The sequence below is a fragment of the Artibeus jamaicensis genome, unplaced genomic scaffold, assembly GCF_021234435.1.
Source record: "Artibeus jamaicensis isolate MK-2021 breed Jamaican fruit bat unplaced genomic scaffold, CSHL_Jam_final contig_780, whole genome shotgun sequence".
Lineage (NCBI taxonomy): Eukaryota > Metazoa > Chordata > Mammalia > Chiroptera > Phyllostomidae > Artibeus > Artibeus jamaicensis.
The window spans coordinates 58682-76649 of NW_026521967.1; the positions used below are offsets into that span (position 1 = coordinate 58682).

The window sequence follows — 17968 nt, forward strand, 5'->3', positions numbered from 1 at the left end:
GAGAGAAAGAAAGTCGTTTCACTGAAATGTGTAAAGAATGGCGGCTCTGACAGGCGGGGAACCAGCAGCCGGTGTGTGTCTTGTTAAACTTTCCCGGGGGGGGGGGAGCGAATCCCACGCTCACTGTCCTCCCCCCGAGAGCCTTCCAAAGCCTCAAAGCTGCCAAGCGTTTCACCAGCCAGAGAAGAGAGAGCTGAGAGCTGCCGCTGACATTTTCCTGTTTTCCCTCAGATCCTGGCTCATCACGGACGATGAAAACCACCGCCCAGGGCCTGTGCCGACCCCGGTGGGAGGAGCCGCCGAGTCCAGGGCGCACGCGGGACCCGCCTTAGGGAGCCTGTCTTGGCTTTACCCACTGCTGTTGCCGAGTCCCGGGAAACTGAGCAGCGTTGAGGTTTTCTGCTTCGTCATGAAAACGTGTCGGAAGTTTAAATTGTCTGTCTGCAGCTCTTGTAGGGCAGGGGGACCATCTGGGGGCTCCGGTGACACTGACGAGTGTGCACAGGGCCCGACGTGCCATGTGTCGTTTATGTGCTGTCTGCACTTCATTCACATAAAGGTGAAGAAGCAGACGGATGATCCGTGAAAACCCACATGTTGATAGTTATTGTTATCACTTATAAAATTAATAGCATGACGATTACATCTTCCTGCTTGTTCCCTTGGCATTTCGACATATTTTAAATTTGATTTATGTAATTATGTCTTGGGGGGGATGTCTTTGCTTCCCATGGTATGTAATTCAGTGGTGTTTGATGTGAGCAATATGTTTTTAAGTGATTAACCAATGGTTGCTCTTCCCTAAACTCACTTAGAAATATCACTCAGAGAGTTTCCCATCTCGTTATTGCTATTGCAGCTTATCGTTCACCTTCGAAACCTAGGCTTACATTCGTCACGTCTATCGCGTTGTTTAATGGATGCGGCTTCTGTCCAGACGCTCGGCCCGCTCACCTGCGTAGCGGACCCTGAAGCCCTTCTTGCTGGTGGCGTGGTCGGTGGACCAGCGGAGGAACAGTCGGCTGCCCCGGCTCGTGAAGTTCAGCGGCTCCGTGTGGTTCCCGCTCAAGACCACCAGCAGGGGGCTCTGCCCGGAAGGCCCTGCGGGAAACAGGAGGGTGGGGGGCAAAGCTCAGAGGTGCGCACAGCAGGCAGACGGAGTCTAGCTTTCCCTCGCGTTGGAGTGTCAACGCACAACATGCCGCTATTTATTTCCAAGGTGAAGAAAATAATAACTAGTGAATGTCACAGCAACTGACAGAAGTAACCAGCCGGAACAAGGTCAGGTGCACATGCCGTTACCAGCATAACACTTACATCAAACGAACCTTATCTATTAAACAGAGGTAATTGAAAAAATAAAAGTCACTTTTATCACCAGGAGTACCTAGATCCTTGTAAGGATTAGGAGAAATGGAAGCTTCCGTGAATACCAGTGGCCCCACGGGTCACAGTCGCTGTGGAGGGTACTTTGGTGACACCCAGGAAAACCGAAGGGTTAATTCTGTTTCTACAAACTACACCACATATGTACAGTCATTATTCATACGGCAAAATGTGCATTCCAGCCTCACTTCTCATGGTGAAATTTAGATCTCGACTGGAGCTTTAAATAAAAAATGGCAAGTGCCATGAAAAAGGAGTTCTAGACGGCATTTAAATCAACCGCTGAGAGGAGAACATGTCTCAGGGGCCCAGGTCAACTGAAGAAGTCGCTTGCCGATCAGTATAAAGTGACAGCCACTGGGTGGGTGTCTGAGAGTCTACAACACTTGGCAGGTACGAGTGTGTGTTTGCACACGGATGGCAGAGGAGGGCGCGGGGCAGGTGACCGGGAGGGCGGCAGGGAGAAGGAATGACAAGGACGGGCACGAGCACGTGACACGGTGCTAACACCCCTGCGAGGGGTGAGGCGGGGGGGGGGGTCCCCCGAATCTATCTGTGTTCCGGCTTCCTTTAAAAAAACAGACTAAGGTACGTTTAATGAAATCCTAACATTTATTACACTCAGTAATGAGTTCGTACCTACATATACATTTTTTTATTTAAGAAAAGTATTTTAAAAAAGCAAATGGAGCCCGTCGTTCACTCTGTTCTGTTCTTCGCCATTGTAACTCAATGTCATTTCCTGAGAGAAGCTAGATGTTGAACTGCTGCCACCCTGCCAGGATCTCATCTGCTGTTAGTGAACTTGGCCTGGGGTTCTCATCTGCTGTCAGTGAGCTTGACCTGGCTCTGGTCTGAAGCCTTCCTTCACTGCACGGCTCCTGCCCAGGAAACGTGTCATGAGAAGGAGGCTGTGGCCTCAGCAGGTCAAGGGACACATCTGCGGGACCTGCAGGACCGGACATGGACCTTTCACTGGGGCCACGAGGCCGAGAAACCGCAGCCTCATTCTCGGTGTGACGCCCAATCGGAACGGAGCTAGTGATTTGAGGCCACACAAAGCTGTCACGGGCTAGACGGTGTCTCATCCCCCCGCCACCCACACTCATGTAACCTCCGACCTTCCGACCTCAGAATGACTGCTGGGAAACAGGGAAAAGACCGTTGAGGTTACTCGAGGCCATCAGGGTGGGACCCGACTCAACAGCAGGGCCCTCATGAGCAGGGGCGCAGGGGACACAGACACACGCAGAGGGACACCCGTGTGAGGCCACGGAGGACACGGCGTCCACACGCCCAGGAGAGGGGCCCCAGGGGAGCCAGTCCTGCCCCCCCCCCCGGTCTCCACCTCCCGTTTCGGAACAGTGGGAAGTAAATGCCGTGGTGCAGGGGGCCCAGCTGCTGGCTCTGGGCTACTGCGTCCCTCGGAATCAGACCCCGACGAGCCAGTTGGAGACGAGGGTGCGTTTCGCCGTAGCCAAGGCGGCAGGCGGAACGCTCCTGAAAGTGGGAGGTTGTCCCCGGGCCAGCGTCCCGGGGACAGGGCCGGGCGTGCTTGGTAATGGGGGGGACGGTGATGTGTTTCCTGGGCTGGGTTTCTTGGTGCTGGCCACGGAGGCGATGCGCATTCTAACAATAAATGCTGCTGGGGAAAAATCAACCTGAATTTACGAAAGTCGAAAATGTCACGCTAAAGGACAGAGCTCAAGAGTGAAGTTCCAGGGACCGGGGACGTAACATCGCGCCTCACCGCTTCCACCTGCGCCCTTCGCTGTCTCGGAACTAACCCCCCACCGGGCAGACGCACGGCCAGCCAAGCCCAGGGGACAAGTGCGACACACACGTCTGTCCCCCGGGCGGAGACGACTGGGCCTTTACCAGTGACGCCACGGTCTGTATTTCGACGTCCTTCTCCATTGAGATCCATAATGATGTAACTTTATTTTTTTAATTGAGAACCACCTACTATGGGGACTGTGGGGAGTAAGACACTCCTGGGCCAGTAAAGTTTGCAATCAACATGTTCGACATTTTCTCCTCCACTCACGAGCTATGACAGAGCCCCTGTCTCACAAACACAGAGAAAGACACACCGTGAATGAGACATTTGCTGAAGGAAAACTGCCAGCGCCTGGAAAACACCTCCATGAAATGCCGACCTTTCATTTTATAGAAAAATCTTTGAGACAAAACACACCCTCATCGATCTGTGATAATTTCCAGCGACTGCTTGGAAATGGTCTCTATTATCTACTTCGCTGGTGGTTTACAGGGGGTGTGATGTGTCCTTATTTGGGGGAGATCAAATCATAGGCATTTAAAGCACAAATTATCGATAATCGCTTTCCTCCTGATAGTAACCAATAGAGAGGATGGTCAGCCTAATTCTAATTCAACTAAGGTGGGCCAGAGGGATGACCACAGATCTAAAATGATTATTAAGTCTGTCCCATGATAGACAGCATGATAGGAATATGCATGTACAGACACACGCATGCACAGACACACATGTGCACACCCCTGCAGTGGGCTGCTCGCCTGTTTTATTTCTCAGACACCCAACTGGCCTCAGAATCGCTCTCCTGGCCCCTCTTTGAAAAAAGAGCCCAGTCTGCACTCGGCTAGCTCACTACTGCCCTTCCTCCTGAGGACTGAGGGGAACAGCGTCAACAGTCTGTGTGTTAAGGGACCGCCATCCCCTTACCTGTGGGGAGCACAGACCCCCTGGACACTGTGGGTGGGACTGGACCCTGGGGGCACCATGTTCTCCCAACACACACGCTTTCCACTGGAAGGAAGCGCTTTGCGGTTTTCCGGGCACATCTGAGCCGCTGGCATGACCGCTCTTGCGCGTCAGGGCCATCGTTAAAGAAAACAAGGGTGGCAGGAATGAGGCACCGGCATCGTCGGGCTGGCCACCCAGACGGCTGCTGAGTGAGAAATGGGCTGAGGAGCGTCTGTTGTATGAGCCCCATGGAGACATCGGACTAAGGGCCGTCTCGGGTCCTGGGCAGAGTGAGCGGGGCCGTGGGGAGTCCGTCACCCTGCTGTGGAGAAAGTGCAGCTCGCAACCCATGAGTTGTCTGTTTGCACAGTTTTCCACTTACTGTTCCTGGGCCGCAGTCGCCTGCGAGAAGGTGGAGAAGGGAAGGCTGCTGGACCCAAAACCCCCTGAAAACGAAAACACTCTTCTCTGGTCCTGCAAGTGTACACCGGATTCCCAATTTTCATCTTGGGAAACACACAGATCGATTCCTGCAGTGCCTGCCTGCGTGAGCGATGTGGTATCTCATGCACCAGTCAGTAAGAGGCGTGCTAACACACTCAGGACCAATTACAGTAATTATTTATTTTCACTGACTTGATTGTAATTTATCTAACGCAACAACAAGTCTGTCAAAACACGGGAAAACCCTATCATCACGCAGCCGTAATTGTATGTTGGTCTCCTTTTCTGGAGGACGATGAAGCAAAATATAAATATCAGTTTCATTTCAAATTGACAATTCAACCACACTCTACTTTCCAGGCATTGGGCTATCATGTGAAAACGCTGATCAGAATCGTATAAACGTACCTGAAGCTAATTTTTAAACAATTACTCCTTAAAGGCTCCACAGCATTCGTTGGGGGAAAACCGCTGGGAGCTGTCATAGTTGTATGTGCCCTGTGACATATTAGACTCAACGCAGCATCGTTATTCCCTAAATCTCGAATTCCCTAACACACCCTCTAAATTGATACGACTCTACAGAGACAAGTCCGGTTCTGGACCCGCATTCAGGAGCCGCGATGGCCCAAGCAGGTCCACACATCCCCCCAAGTGTCACCCGTGTTCTGATTGGTTGAAGTTGCAACACTGACGACGTGTGAATGGCCGACAAAGCGCCGGATTTCTGAGGCTGCACAGTGGGAGAGGAACTCCTTTCCTGTCTGGGGGATGATGCCATTTGACTCAAAACTGGATCCGTGTTCTCGTGTGACAAATGCACTACAAGGGTGTTCTACCCCGTCCGCTGGGTCACGTGGGCGGGGGAGGCAGACTCACCGTCGAACACCTCCAGGGTGTCGAACTGCTTTTCACTCTGGAAGCTGTCCACGAAGATGGTGATGTTGTAGCTCGGCTCCACTTTGATGGTCCAGGAGCAGGTCTGGGAGTTGAAGTAGTTGCCCGGGTAACCCGGGCTGAGGATGACCCCCGACGATTCTGTGCGGACTTCGTTGGCGGGGCATTGTGCTAAGGGGAAAAGTGAAAGTCGTGCTCAGCCAGGCGAAGCCAGCTTCCGGGGGCTGGCATGGATCCCGTGTGCCCCTGGGAGGGGTGGGAGCTCCAGCTGTGCTCAGTGCAGGCTGCAGACGCAGCTGGAGGCTCACTAATGGCAACACTATAACACTGCCCTGTAACCTACAAGAGACTGTGCACGTGGAGCGTGTGGGAGGAGCATCACACGTGTACCAGGTCTGTCTGGGGAAAGTCAGCCACTGCCAATATAAAGAGAATAGTGTGCATGACGTCCACGTGACCTGGCAGCCAAGGACAGTGGACTGGAATGTGCGTGTGTGAACAATGACGACTTCACTGCACTAGTCAGTGAGGGTGGTAGACACTGTTGAGTGAGCATGTGTGCTGTGTGGCCTAACATTCAAAATGACTGAGCCAGTAGAACAACGAATCTGCATCAAATTTTGCGTTAAACAATGCGTGTTGTGTTTCCCACGCGGACACACCCACCTTCGCACGTGGGGGGGGTGCCTTCGAACTGCAGCTGGGTGCGGAGCTTGCAGGTGAGCGTGTCGGCCCCAGACAGCGTGTACCCCGGGTGGCACTGGTACCGCACAAAGTCACCTGGAAGAGGCCAGTGAACAGTTGGCGATGACACCCCTTTGACCTTGAGCTGGGGCCCAGCCCAGGGAGCCCTGGGCTGACCGCCCCTGAACCTGCATCCGCCCCGGAACCCACGTGCTTCCTCATTTTCGACTGTTCGATAAAACGTTGCCATTTCTGCTCCTCATTTACAGAAAGGCCACCTGAAGCTTAGCCTGCGTCTGGGACAGAAATGACTGATGCATCACTGTCCCTTCCCCTTCCCTGAGGATGACGGGGAATGACAGTGAAACGGGCACTTGGACCTTTAGGCTGGGAGACAGGATGGCTTTCATGCTCCAGTGAGGCCTTGGCCTAATGGCCACGGTCCCCCAACTCAGCCATTCCGAGTGTTCTAGGACTGGGGACCTGTGGTTTGACCGGGGCCTGATGGGGCGGGGGGTTCCCAGCGGGACGGGGTGCCTGTAACTGGGACCATGACCTGCAAACCTACACAGGGGCACTGATGGGTGTCTGGGGAAACAGGCCACCGATAGGAAAGGACAAGCAGAACTTCTAACTCTTGTCGTAGGACATGGCCCCCTCCCCCAGTGTCCGCAAAAGGCCAGAGTCGGCCTCGTCGTTACTGTGGCCATGGATGACGGAGTTTGAGTCTGCGGTCGTGTGGCCCTACCTCAACACACGGATCTGGTTCTTCAGAAAACGTCACTCAAGAGAAAAAAACGTGTACTCTGGGGAAACCACTCAGAGCGAAGAAAAGACTGACTTCTTATCACAGGAACCAGAAATCACGGACATGAGAAAGGGGCGTGCACCTGCCCGACGCGTGAGCCCTGTGTGCAGCCCCCCTGCCGCAGGGGCCGCAGGGCAGCTTCTGACCAATGCTCACCCCGGTCCCAGCCCCGTCCCGGCAGGGTGGGTGGGGAGAGGGGGCGAAGCTAACGAGCTCCTGATGAGAAACCCGTTACCGATTTCGAAGTCCTCGTCCTCCATCAGCATCTCCGCCTGCGGGACAGTTGGGGGCGGCTGGCACTTCTTCAGTTGAAATGCTACACAGTGTATGAAAACAAAATGACCACAATTACATTCGCTGAATCAACAAGATCATTAAGAAGGCGTCCTTTTTACGCTGTTGTAACACACAGGCACGCAAACAGCTCTGCATTTATTAGTAAGTCACGGTTTTATAAGGCCCTTGAGCACCCGTGCTCACAGGATAGTTTAATGTCTGGGGGGCACCTGACGTCAGAGAAAACTGTGCACTTTCCAGACGGGAACCTGGGTGCACAGCCCCTCCTGTGAGGGACCCTGCACGGGGAATGGCCCGTGACGGCCTCGTCCGGGTCCATGTTCAGATGCGACGAGGTCTCTGCCTCCGGGCCCGGGACTCCCGTGGTGGCACACCTCTGGACAGGCAAGGGACCCTCCCACGTTTCTCCTACGTTAGTTAGCACGCGTTCTCCAGCCCCCCGGGGCTGCCCTTGCTCCATCCGGGAGGACGCAGGCGGTGAGGACACAGGAAGCTCACCGACCGTGCATCTGAGTTTCCTGTGCGACCCGCTTCCCTTGGAGCGAGTCCACGCTTTCCGGGAAAACACAGCTGGGGACGGCGCGAAATACCAAAGGTGCCCTGAGGCAATGGAGGGCCCCGGGAACGCGGGAACCGCATGCGAGGGCCTCCTCTCGGGCTCTTTAGCTGGAGCCCAGGCTCCGACCGGAGCAGAACCACATGCAACCCTCTGCCCCTCGGAGGGCGAAGGCCCACTGACCGTGGAAGTTGAGCACGAAGAAGCCGCCGTTGGAGAAGTCGCTGTGGAACCTGAGCAGCACCTGGTTGGTGGAGCTGTACGCGGTCTCCAGTGCTGTGTTCCCGCTGAAGACGCCGAGCTGCGGGGCGTTCTGGTCGGGGCCGTCCCTGCGCAGACAGGGTGTCTGAGCCAGAGGCGCCCGCTCGGCATCCATGCACCCACAGCCCACACCCTGGGCTCCAGGCACAGGGCTGGTGTGCACCCCCAGGGGGCACCCAGCCAGCCACACACGCTTGTCCACAGCTGGCCGTCCAGGGAGCGTCGGAGACGTGGTCCCCCCCCCACACCTGCCAGTGCTGTGACTCCATGTCACAGCTTCCTTTCGGAAGTCCCCACCGTAAACACCGTGTTCCATGGCGTGGGTGGTGAGACCTACGGAGACCTTGCTACTGAGTTCGACTATGTCTGAAACCTGAGTGAATGTTCCCATCTGCTGGACACTGTGTTCAGACACGTGGGGATGTGTATTCGACGCCCCCGAAGCTGCCTGGACTTCCTGTCGGCGCCTCCCACGGGCGCCGGCCCACCTCCGTGAGCCACGAGGACCCCGCCTCTCCCTCCCAGACCTGCTTTTGAAATGGCAGCTCTCTCGGTCAGCTCCCTGTTCCAGGGTCTCCGTCCCTCCGTGCCCCGGAGGCCCCTCTGCGGCCAGGCCGTCTGTCTGTCCTCGGAAACTGCGTTTCCCTCCAAGGGGGACGGGACGTGCTGAGACCGGGATCTGCTCCCATGGCTCTCCTCGGAGCCCCTCGTTGACCCTGCCTGGCTCCTCAAATGAAGCCCCGAGGCCCTCGCGTGATCTGCAAGGCCCTGGGTCACCGGTCCCGCTTCCCCGGGCGGCCGCGGCCTGTCTTGGAGCTTCCTGCCCGCCCCACTCAGCCCCACACGCCTGAGACGGTCCAGCTGCCGGGACCCAGCGCTCTCCCGCCTGTGGAGCAGCCCGCCTTCACCGCAGCTTCACCAACACACACTCACACACACACACTCACATGCACTCTCACACTAACACACACTCACACACATGCACTCTCATGCACTCACACTAACACACGCTCACACATTCCCTCACACATGCGCACACTTCTGTGCACACATGCACTCACTCGCACACCTGCCCTCACACATACACGAATGCTCACACACATACTCCCATGCACTCCCACGTGTCTTCACACACTCACACTAACATACACTCATACACACGCCCTCACCCATACACACTTACACACACTTCTGTGCACACATGCGCTCACACCCACACTTTCACAAACTCACACATGTGCCCTCACACACACTCACACTAACATACACTCATACACACGCACCCACACTTGTGCACACTTCTGTGCACACACGCACTCGCACCCCCACCTTAACCGGGATCACTCCTCTGGTGTTGGTGGCCGTCTACCCCAGAAGCACACCCTGGCTCTTCAGATCTGCCCCCCGACCCCCACACCCGGCGGTGCCCTCCGCCTGTGCCCCTCACAGGGTCACAGGGTCACAGGGTCACAGGGCCACGGCATCTCCTGCTCGCCCACAACCTCTCACCTCTGAAGCAAAGGCGGGGAGACCCCTTCCCACAGGTAGACACAGTGAGCCGAGGGGACTCTCGGGGGCCCCAGGGGGCCACCCAGCTCCCTGGAAAGGGGCGGAGCTGCAGCAGGCCGCCCCGAGCCTGGCTCCGAGCGCTCCACACCCGCCTCCTGGGCGCTTCTCCACTGCGTTTCCCGAGGATGGAGGGAGGGAGGGAGGGAGGGAGGGAGGGAGGAAGGAAGGAAGGAAGGAAAGAAAGAAGGGAGGAAGGAAGGAAGGGAGGGAGGGAGGGAGGCCACATGTCGACACTCCATCCAGAGTCCCAGAGGCAGCACATTCTCCTGACGGTGAAGGAGCCTGCCAGCTGCTCTTTAAGAAAAGTGACCACCCTGACTGTGTCAAATGAGTGACCTCGGGATGCTCTCCTGCATTCGGAGTGATGGTGCACAGACCCACCACGTCACGTTACGCTTATTCTCTGCACGTCCGGCCTCGGGTGTCCACGCCCTTTCCCTCACCCCCCAGGCAGCCTGGTGCCCCGGTGACCTGTGAGTGGCCGGGAGGGCGGCCAGCGACCGTCCCCGCTGGGCTGCGAGGACAGGGCCCTACCAGACAGCGATGTAGTCGTTGACGGCCTCGGTCTGCAGCAGGGTGAAGTTGATGTGGACCCCGTGGCCCGGGGGCACGCTGAGCAGCCACAGGCAGTCCTTCAGGATGGGGTACTCGTCCGGGAAGCCGGGGGAGTAGACGGTGCCGTTCTGCGCCGTCACGTTGTAGCCGCAGGGGGCTGAAGGGGGCGACGGGAAGGCAAGCGCCACGCGGTCAGCCCGAGAACGGACCCAGGGAAACGCTTCCAGGGCTCTGCAGCCCCGCGGCCGACATGGCCCCACCCAGAAATGACTGTGAAGTATTCCCCCAGGGACTGCCTGGTCAAAATAACTCCCCTAAAGTCTTAAAACCTTAGGGAATGGTGCTTCCAAGCTGTCTGCTTCACTTAATACATTCACCAAACTGCCGCGATACCTTTGAGGTAAACTCACCGCCGTGAAATTAAAAAGAAAAAATCTTCAGTCAGCGTGTCCTGTGCGGACCTGGCAATGCACCAGTGTTGTGTGGATTGTGTGACAATTACGCAGGAAAAAGAAATGCTTTTGTTTTAAGTGAGACTTCCGAAGCCTCTTTAAACTGTCTAAAAGTGGTGTTTTCACCTGTTTGCTGCGAAACACAGACATCGTCCCCCTTCATGGGTCTACACGCGTGGGGGATGGAGATGGACATATGTCAGTGGCGGGCCCACTGCTGGAGCTCACGGCGCTCAGCTCCAGGAAGAGGCCCCAGTACCAGATCCGCCCGGGTTTGTTTCACTTAGTACATCCATATTCCCAGCTGCCCTGGCAATGGCTTCCTTTCTTTACAAAAAGTGAACCCACCACGTAACAGCAGAATAACGCAAGGCGTATTCTTCACTCCCCATGGGGCTTGACGCACTGCAATCACAGACCCACAGACTTTTTAATCAAGCCCAACCCCACGGCCGTGCTGTGAGTGTGTGTGGCCAGCGGGAGTCCTGTGGGACTAAGGACTTGACAGGAAAGGTGAGGAATCTGAGCCGAGTGAATAGGCCAAAACCCATGAAAAGACAGAAAGAAAAAACTCAGCAACAAGATGGAGGAGGAAAGGCGGGCGGCGGGCCCAGCCCAGGGAACCGCGCAGGTGCCTGCGAGCCTGTGACAGGGACCGACCCTGGTGAGTTTGCTGTGAACTCGTTGGAAGTGGGGGCTGCAGAGAAAAGGGGGTGGGTTTCCCAGTGTCATTCCCGGTGGGGTCTGCAGTCAGGCAGACGTTGATGGACACCCAGCAAGGCAGACAGAGGGTGACAACCTGTAACCAAGGGCCACAGGGCACTCGGCAGTGGCCCTGGGGATGTCACCCTGCTGCACCTCTCTGCCAGCTGCACCTCAGGCAGTTGCTCACCTGCCTGTTCTCCCACCACCTCACCGCCGCCCCAGGGGTGAGTGGGTCTCCTCCACCCAAACAGACACCCCCACGTCTGAACGTCTGGGAAGGTTCGTTTCTGGGCTTATCAACCGCCTCGGTCAGTCTTCATTTCAAAAGTATGTACACCGTCTCCTATCTTTGGCTGCTTGGATTTCTCGTATCAGTTACGCACCCAAATGTTTCCTGCTTACGAAATCTGTCCGTCTAAAAGGCGCTGGCGACACACTGCCCACAGTAGGTCGTCTGGGAGTTTCCTGAGCCCGCATTTTAAAGGTTCACAGGACGGGGGTTACACTTTTTAGAAGACCTTCAAAGAGCATCTACACCAGTATTTCAGTGATAAACAGTTAACTAGGTCAACAACATGTCTGAAACTTTTGAGCTATATTTCTAAATGTAGATACCTATTTAATTATCAAGTTACACTTAGTAACTTAACAAACCACAGTCTTTCAAAGTACATGTCAATAATTATAACCCATTTAAAAAATAACTGTGGCTTCTGTATAATTATTAGTTCTTGGCAAAATTAGTAATGCCTTGAATTTCTTGTCGCTTCCAGATATACTCTTTCGTTTATTCATTTTGAAGACATCCTGTTTGATGCGCTTATAGAAAATGGCATCACCGCTAAGCTACATCAGAAAAGATACATTTGGTTGTCCTCAAACTGGTAAACTCATGCTGAGCCAGCAGTTATTTCCATCTCAGAAAACTGGATTTGAAAAAGCAATGAAATCTAATTAAATGCTTAATTCTAGTTTTTATACCAAGCCAAGAAGTATCCCATTTACATACAAATACAGAGGATTCGGGTAAAAACTGTGGAAAGAAAATAATCCTGACAAGTCAAATAATTTATACACATAAATATATGAATTTTAAAATGGAAAATGGTATGAAAAGTTTTTTTAAGTGTTATAATGCAAAAACACTGGATATGCAATTGCTATTTGAGTTTTATAAAATAATTTAAAAATGCTATTGTCCATCTGCATTTAGTCACACTATTAGTGATTGTTACAGTATTAAATTTGCATTAGGCTAACATCATCTTAAAAATACAGCTAAAGTCCTCCTATAGTATTTCTCTAATGGTATAGAATGGAAAAATACAGATAAAACATGATTTAAAGGGTTCACTGATGCGTTTTCTCCTTTCTTCAGTTAAAACTGAAGCACAGCTGGACGCCACGCCCTCTCTTGCTGCCGGACACAAACATTTATCATTTCAAAGGTCCCCTGAGTTGGTGTTTTCACTCCAAGCTCCTGTGTTTATAATGTTGGAATACCCAGTTGGCACCAGCAACCTTTCTGTTCCATATGCACACTTCGTAAACAAAGCCCTCGGGTCTATTTATTTTAACTGGATGTTGCAAAAATCCCCAGTGATGTCAGGAGTCGGGCAGCCAGGCAGCAGCTCTGGAGCAGTGAGCCTGGCTCAGAGCCGGGCGTCCCGCGGACCAGGGGCCGTCTGCGTGCCCAGCCCCCGCACCCCGGAACCCCCTCAGCAGGTGCGCATGGCTGCCCGGATGCCCGGCACCACCGTCTTCCTACGAGGGCCCCCAACATGCTGCATTTGCTCCCACCGTTTCTCCGAGGACAGTCTCGACCTCTGAGCTGCTAAGCAGGGTGTGTGCCTCAAGCCCCGCCATGAAAAGAAACCAGTGTTCCCAAACGCAAAGCAAGGTGCTGGTACCGTGCAGGAAGTCGGCACCGAAAACACCCAGGGTGACAGTAATAAGACGCTTCCCACCTCTAATCCCATGGGCCGGCGGGGCCTCCGTGGAGCTACCGCGGCCCCTCCTGCCAGACGCCCCTCACTCCCCAAACTCCGTCTTCCGTACCCGACATCCCTCAGCGCTGTCTGCATGCATCTGGTTTTGCCTAAGAAATCTCTGCACTTATCATTTTGATGCCCTTGTAATTTCCTCGAGGGCAAGGCCTATCGATTCATCTTTGTGTTTTTCTTTTTAATTTATCCTGGCATAGGATAGAGCCCTGAATACTAAGCAGAATGTGGCTCCCGACAAACACTCGTGGGACAAATCACTCCTTTAACACTGAACGCGCCGTCACGCACCAGGGGAGGCCCCGCTGCTCCCGCGAAGAGCGGCCAACCTACCGTCACACCTGGGGAAAGGGTGGTTCCAGTCGCGGCTGGTCCCGTGCTGGCAGGTGAGCACCGGGTGGCCGGTGAGGACGTACCCGGGGTAGCACTCGAAGGAGATGGACTGGCCCACGCTGAAGTCGGAGTTGACCACATACCCGTTCTGGAAGGGCGGGGGCTCCGGGCAGTTCTGCAGCTCGTAGGCTGGAGAAAACACACAGAGCCGAGGGCGTGAACGACCCGGTGGGGGGCCGGGGAGTGCGCGCAGGGGCGTGACTGCCTTCAGCCTCTTAAGGGGTCAGTTTTTGAAGAACACGCCTGCCAAAGCTGCCAGTTACCGCGGGAAGTAAAACAATGGTTGTCGTGAGCGGGGTGGCGAGGACACTCTGCATTTCATGCTTCCTATGTGCTTTAGACGTGATGTCGCACCACAAACACAGCTGGTCGTGTGCCGTGAAAGGGCGTCTACGCGAGGAAGTCAACCAACGAAAGGAGGGGAGACGGCGCCGTCCCCTCCCCACCGGGAAAACATCACGCCAGCGCTCCGACCCGAGTGCTGTCACGGCGGGCTGCTGTTTCGTTTGTTTGCTTTAATTAATATTCCATAGAGGAATTTATTCTGTTTTCTTTATTTTTTTTTAAACTGTAGAGTCGGGGGATGGAGGAAAAATGATGACGGGATTAAGATGTACACATCAGTAGTTGCAGAACAGTCACGAGGGTGTGATCACACACAGGGAACGTAATCAGTAACTTTCTGATAATGATGTAGAGAGCCAGGTGGGCACTGGGCACATCAGGGGGCACTTTGTACAGTACGTGACAGTCCAACCACCATGCTGTGCTCCCGAAACCAACACAGAACAACACTGAATGTCAGCTGTAATCGAGAAATGAAATTATAAAAACAAACTGTGGAACTGCTGTGGTAGGAATTAGTATGAGCATACTCTTCGCGTAACAAACGGTTATTGTACTTCGCGTGTTCCCAAGAACAAGCCCCAGGTGAGATGACGGACCAGCAGACTGTGCGATTCACAGACGGATATGTTGGTCAGTGAAGGTTGACTGGTCTGTAAACGAGGTGTAGCCTCCAGATGCCATCCTTTCACAACCAGGTGAGCCCTCTGCATAGCAACACCCTCAGCTGGCGGGGTGCAGGGTGCAGCCCTGAGCAGGAGGAGCTCCCCCGGCAGCGCTGGCCCCCTGCCGGACTTTGCTCCCACAGCAGGGACTGGGCGTCTCCCTGCTCCCTAACAGAGCCACACGGCGGAGGCCCCACCCCGGAGCGCGGTGCTCAGCTTCCACCTGCCACGCGTCCCTGCCGAAAGCAGGCCCAGACCTGGGCCCACTGCCCCGTCGGCTGAGGGTGCCACACTGGCACCAGGGAGACCAGTGGCCGCCCGGGAGGCCTCGAGCGGGAAAGAGAGAGCGGTGGGAACTTTGACCGCACCTGCCAGCGGTTCGATCTGCTGGTTGCCACCGGGGCCGGTGTCTGTCCTCGGAATTTGTAAGTAAAGGCCAGAAAATCGTGTGGCCTGCGACTCCCACCAGGTGATTCCCGAGCTTTGGACTTTTTGTTTCCGCATTAGTCCCCGAAATAAAGGAGGAGTGACAAGAAGGGTGACGAGGCAAGAGGAGAACACAGCAGCGTGTGTACAAGTTGCCGGACACATGAGAACATGTGAGGCGGGGCCGGGTGCGTGGGTTGACTCCAGAAGACGGAGTGCCAGGTTTGCACACACACAGTCCGATCAGATCAGCATATGTGTCTGTCTCACACACACAAGTGCATGTACACACTGACACACCCACACACAGATGGACACACGAGTGTGCAAGCCAATACACATGTGCACAAGCACACACCTCCATGTAGACACCCACCACACACATCACATGTATGCCACACGTGTGTGCACATACACGACACACATGCACACTCCTCCAGTCCCTTGTGCTTCTCCCTGGGCCGCCCTGGTGAATGCACGGCAGGGCCGCCCCGCCCCACAGCCCCCAAAAGCCTTTCCCACGAGGCAGGGCCAGCTGGCCAGCGCCTGCCCGCCCGCCACACGCGGGAGCCCCCCCGCCAGGCCGTGGAGTCGGGCGCTGCTCCGCAGACCCGTGCTCAGGGCGAGAGCGGGCCCCGTGCCGTGTGCCCGCGGCCGGCAGGCGCCCTTCTCCCCTGGGCTCTTTCGGGAAGAAACGGGACGTGTTCTCCTTCTCGCTTCGCCTGAAACACAACGCACTCTGCTCGAGCAGCGAGCTCTCCGGTACACCCACAACTGATAATAAAACAAAACAAAACAAACAACAACAACAACAACAAAAAAAATATATATATATATAAACAGTCACTGGTTCCCACGGGCGGGCAACCAAGAGAAACCGTGTTCGACCTCCCTTGTCCTCATGGGAAGACCCCACCGCAGACCGAGGGGGGTGCCCCCGGGCGCGGACGAACATCAGCTACCACGCATCCCAGACAGTGTGGCTCCGTTGGGTGAGACGTGTCCCACACACACACAGAGGGCCCCTCGCTGCCTGGGCGCAGGGGAGAGAGGCTGCGGTCCGCGGGGACACCACACTCACGTCCCCCCTCGTCCTTGGCTTCTGCCTCCACAACAGAGCAGTCTGGGCCCAGTAGCACTTAGGCACACACTGTCCTTGGAATTTGGGAGTCACACGCATGTGTAAGTGCACCCCGGTCCCAGACTGACCATTCCGCGTCAGTAACTAGTGTGTGTGACAAGGGCACAACCCTGGTTCTCATTCTGCGGTAGGTTATCTGCCTAAATGTTCGTTGCTGGGTCTGTCACCCCCTTGACCCCCACACGCCCTGACGAAGCCGACCCCTGTCACTACTCAGCTTGCAGCCCGTCCCAGGCTTTCTGGGTCCCTGGAGGCTGGGCTGGGGGCACTGAACTGAGGGGCTTGTGGTGACTGTGACTTCAGCTGTGTCTTGTGCTTTCACCAGCCAAGGACTCTGTGCCCGGAAGTCCTTCTGCACAGGAGCCTCCACGCTGGGGAGAAGCGGATTTGACCCAGAGGGCTCCCGAAGGCGGCAGCTCCCGAAGGCGGCAGGTCCCTCGTCAGGCCCGGCACCTGCTGTCCTCACAGCTGCAGAAGCCCGGGGCGTGCGGCTTGGGACGCAGGCGGACGGTCTCAGCTGGGAGGCGCCCTCCTCCTCGGAGATGCACCTGCCCAGGGGCACTGCGCTGCCCGGGTGTGTTTCTGGTCCAGAGAAGCCGGTCTCCTGAGGGACCGAGGGGCTGAGGCTGCCCCACTGCTCTCTGCTCGCCCACGTTCTGCAGGGAGGAGAGGGGCCGACTTTTAAGGTCTGGACTCTGGTTGCCGAGAGTCAGGCCCTTTCTCCATCTTGGAAAAGGACGCTCTCAAGGGGTGGGGCATCGATACAAGTCTTTGTTGACGGCTTGTGAAGCAGTTTCTGCCCACGGAGATGGGGTGCAGTGCAGGCCCACTTTCAGGGGCGTGTCAACCCCCCGCCCTCACTCTTCCGGCAAAGACGGCTGCTCAGAGTGGCACTGAAGCGAGAAGAGGGACAGCGCCGGAAGCCCATCGAGGTCCCGGGCCCGGCACGGCCAGGCCCGCAGGGAACGGTCGGAGGGTGTCCTTGGGGTCTGCGGCCAGGGGGGCGGCTGGGCCGCTTCCCCTTCAGGGAGACGCAGGTGGCGGCGGACGGGCCCTGCTTCCTCACGCTCGGTTCACTAAAAATTCCACAGCTTCCCGTTGGCAGGGAGGACTGCACAGACCTCACAGTCCTCCTGTGCTTCGTGTCGGTTGCTCTCGTTTTCTGTTCTTAAAGGTGCGTCACACCGGCAGCAGAAGCAAAGTGAAAGGGAGGAGCGTGGAGAAAGAAAAGACTCCCCCCCCACCCCGTGGCTGAGCAGGCGAACCTGACTGGAGCCGGGCAGCCACAGGCAGGTGTGTGTACGATGCAGGGAAGACAGAGGAAGATGCACAGGGAGGGAGACCAAGTTTCAAGTTCTCCAAAGATCAGATAAAAAAAAAAAAACCCAAAAGGAGAGAAATCCACTAAAATTCTCAACATGCCACAATTTCAAAAATATTATTTAAAAAAAATCTAAGTCCCGGTAAGTGCATACCAACACCATGAGAGCAAGTTAACACACAGAACGGGGTCCTCCCGGCAGAGCCCCAGTTTGCAGGTACGAACGTGTCCGTCATTCACATCTGACAGCCGCAGGCAGCACTTGCGTTGGTGTTGAAGTGACCGGTGCACGAAGGGACGGCCCATGGGGTCACGGGCTCGTCTGCCTCCCACCC

The 17968-nt window shown here is 55.5% G+C and overlaps 1 protein-coding gene across 1 annotated transcript in view; it reads right to left on the reverse strand.

Annotated features, from left to right (window-relative positions):
* CSMD1 (CUB and Sushi multiple domains 1) overlaps window positions 1-17968 on the reverse strand; it is a 731453-nt gene that overhangs the window by 52289 nt on the left and 661196 nt on the right. The window contains 7 exon segments of the mRNA XM_053672625.1: window positions 955-1101; window positions 5435-5623; window positions 6119-6232; window positions 7180-7260; window positions 7981-8126; window positions 10162-10339; window positions 13676-13864. Of these exon segments, the coding sequence (XP_053528600.1) occupies window positions 955-1101; window positions 5435-5623; window positions 6119-6232; window positions 7180-7260; window positions 7981-8126; window positions 10162-10339; window positions 13676-13864 (1044 nt within the window).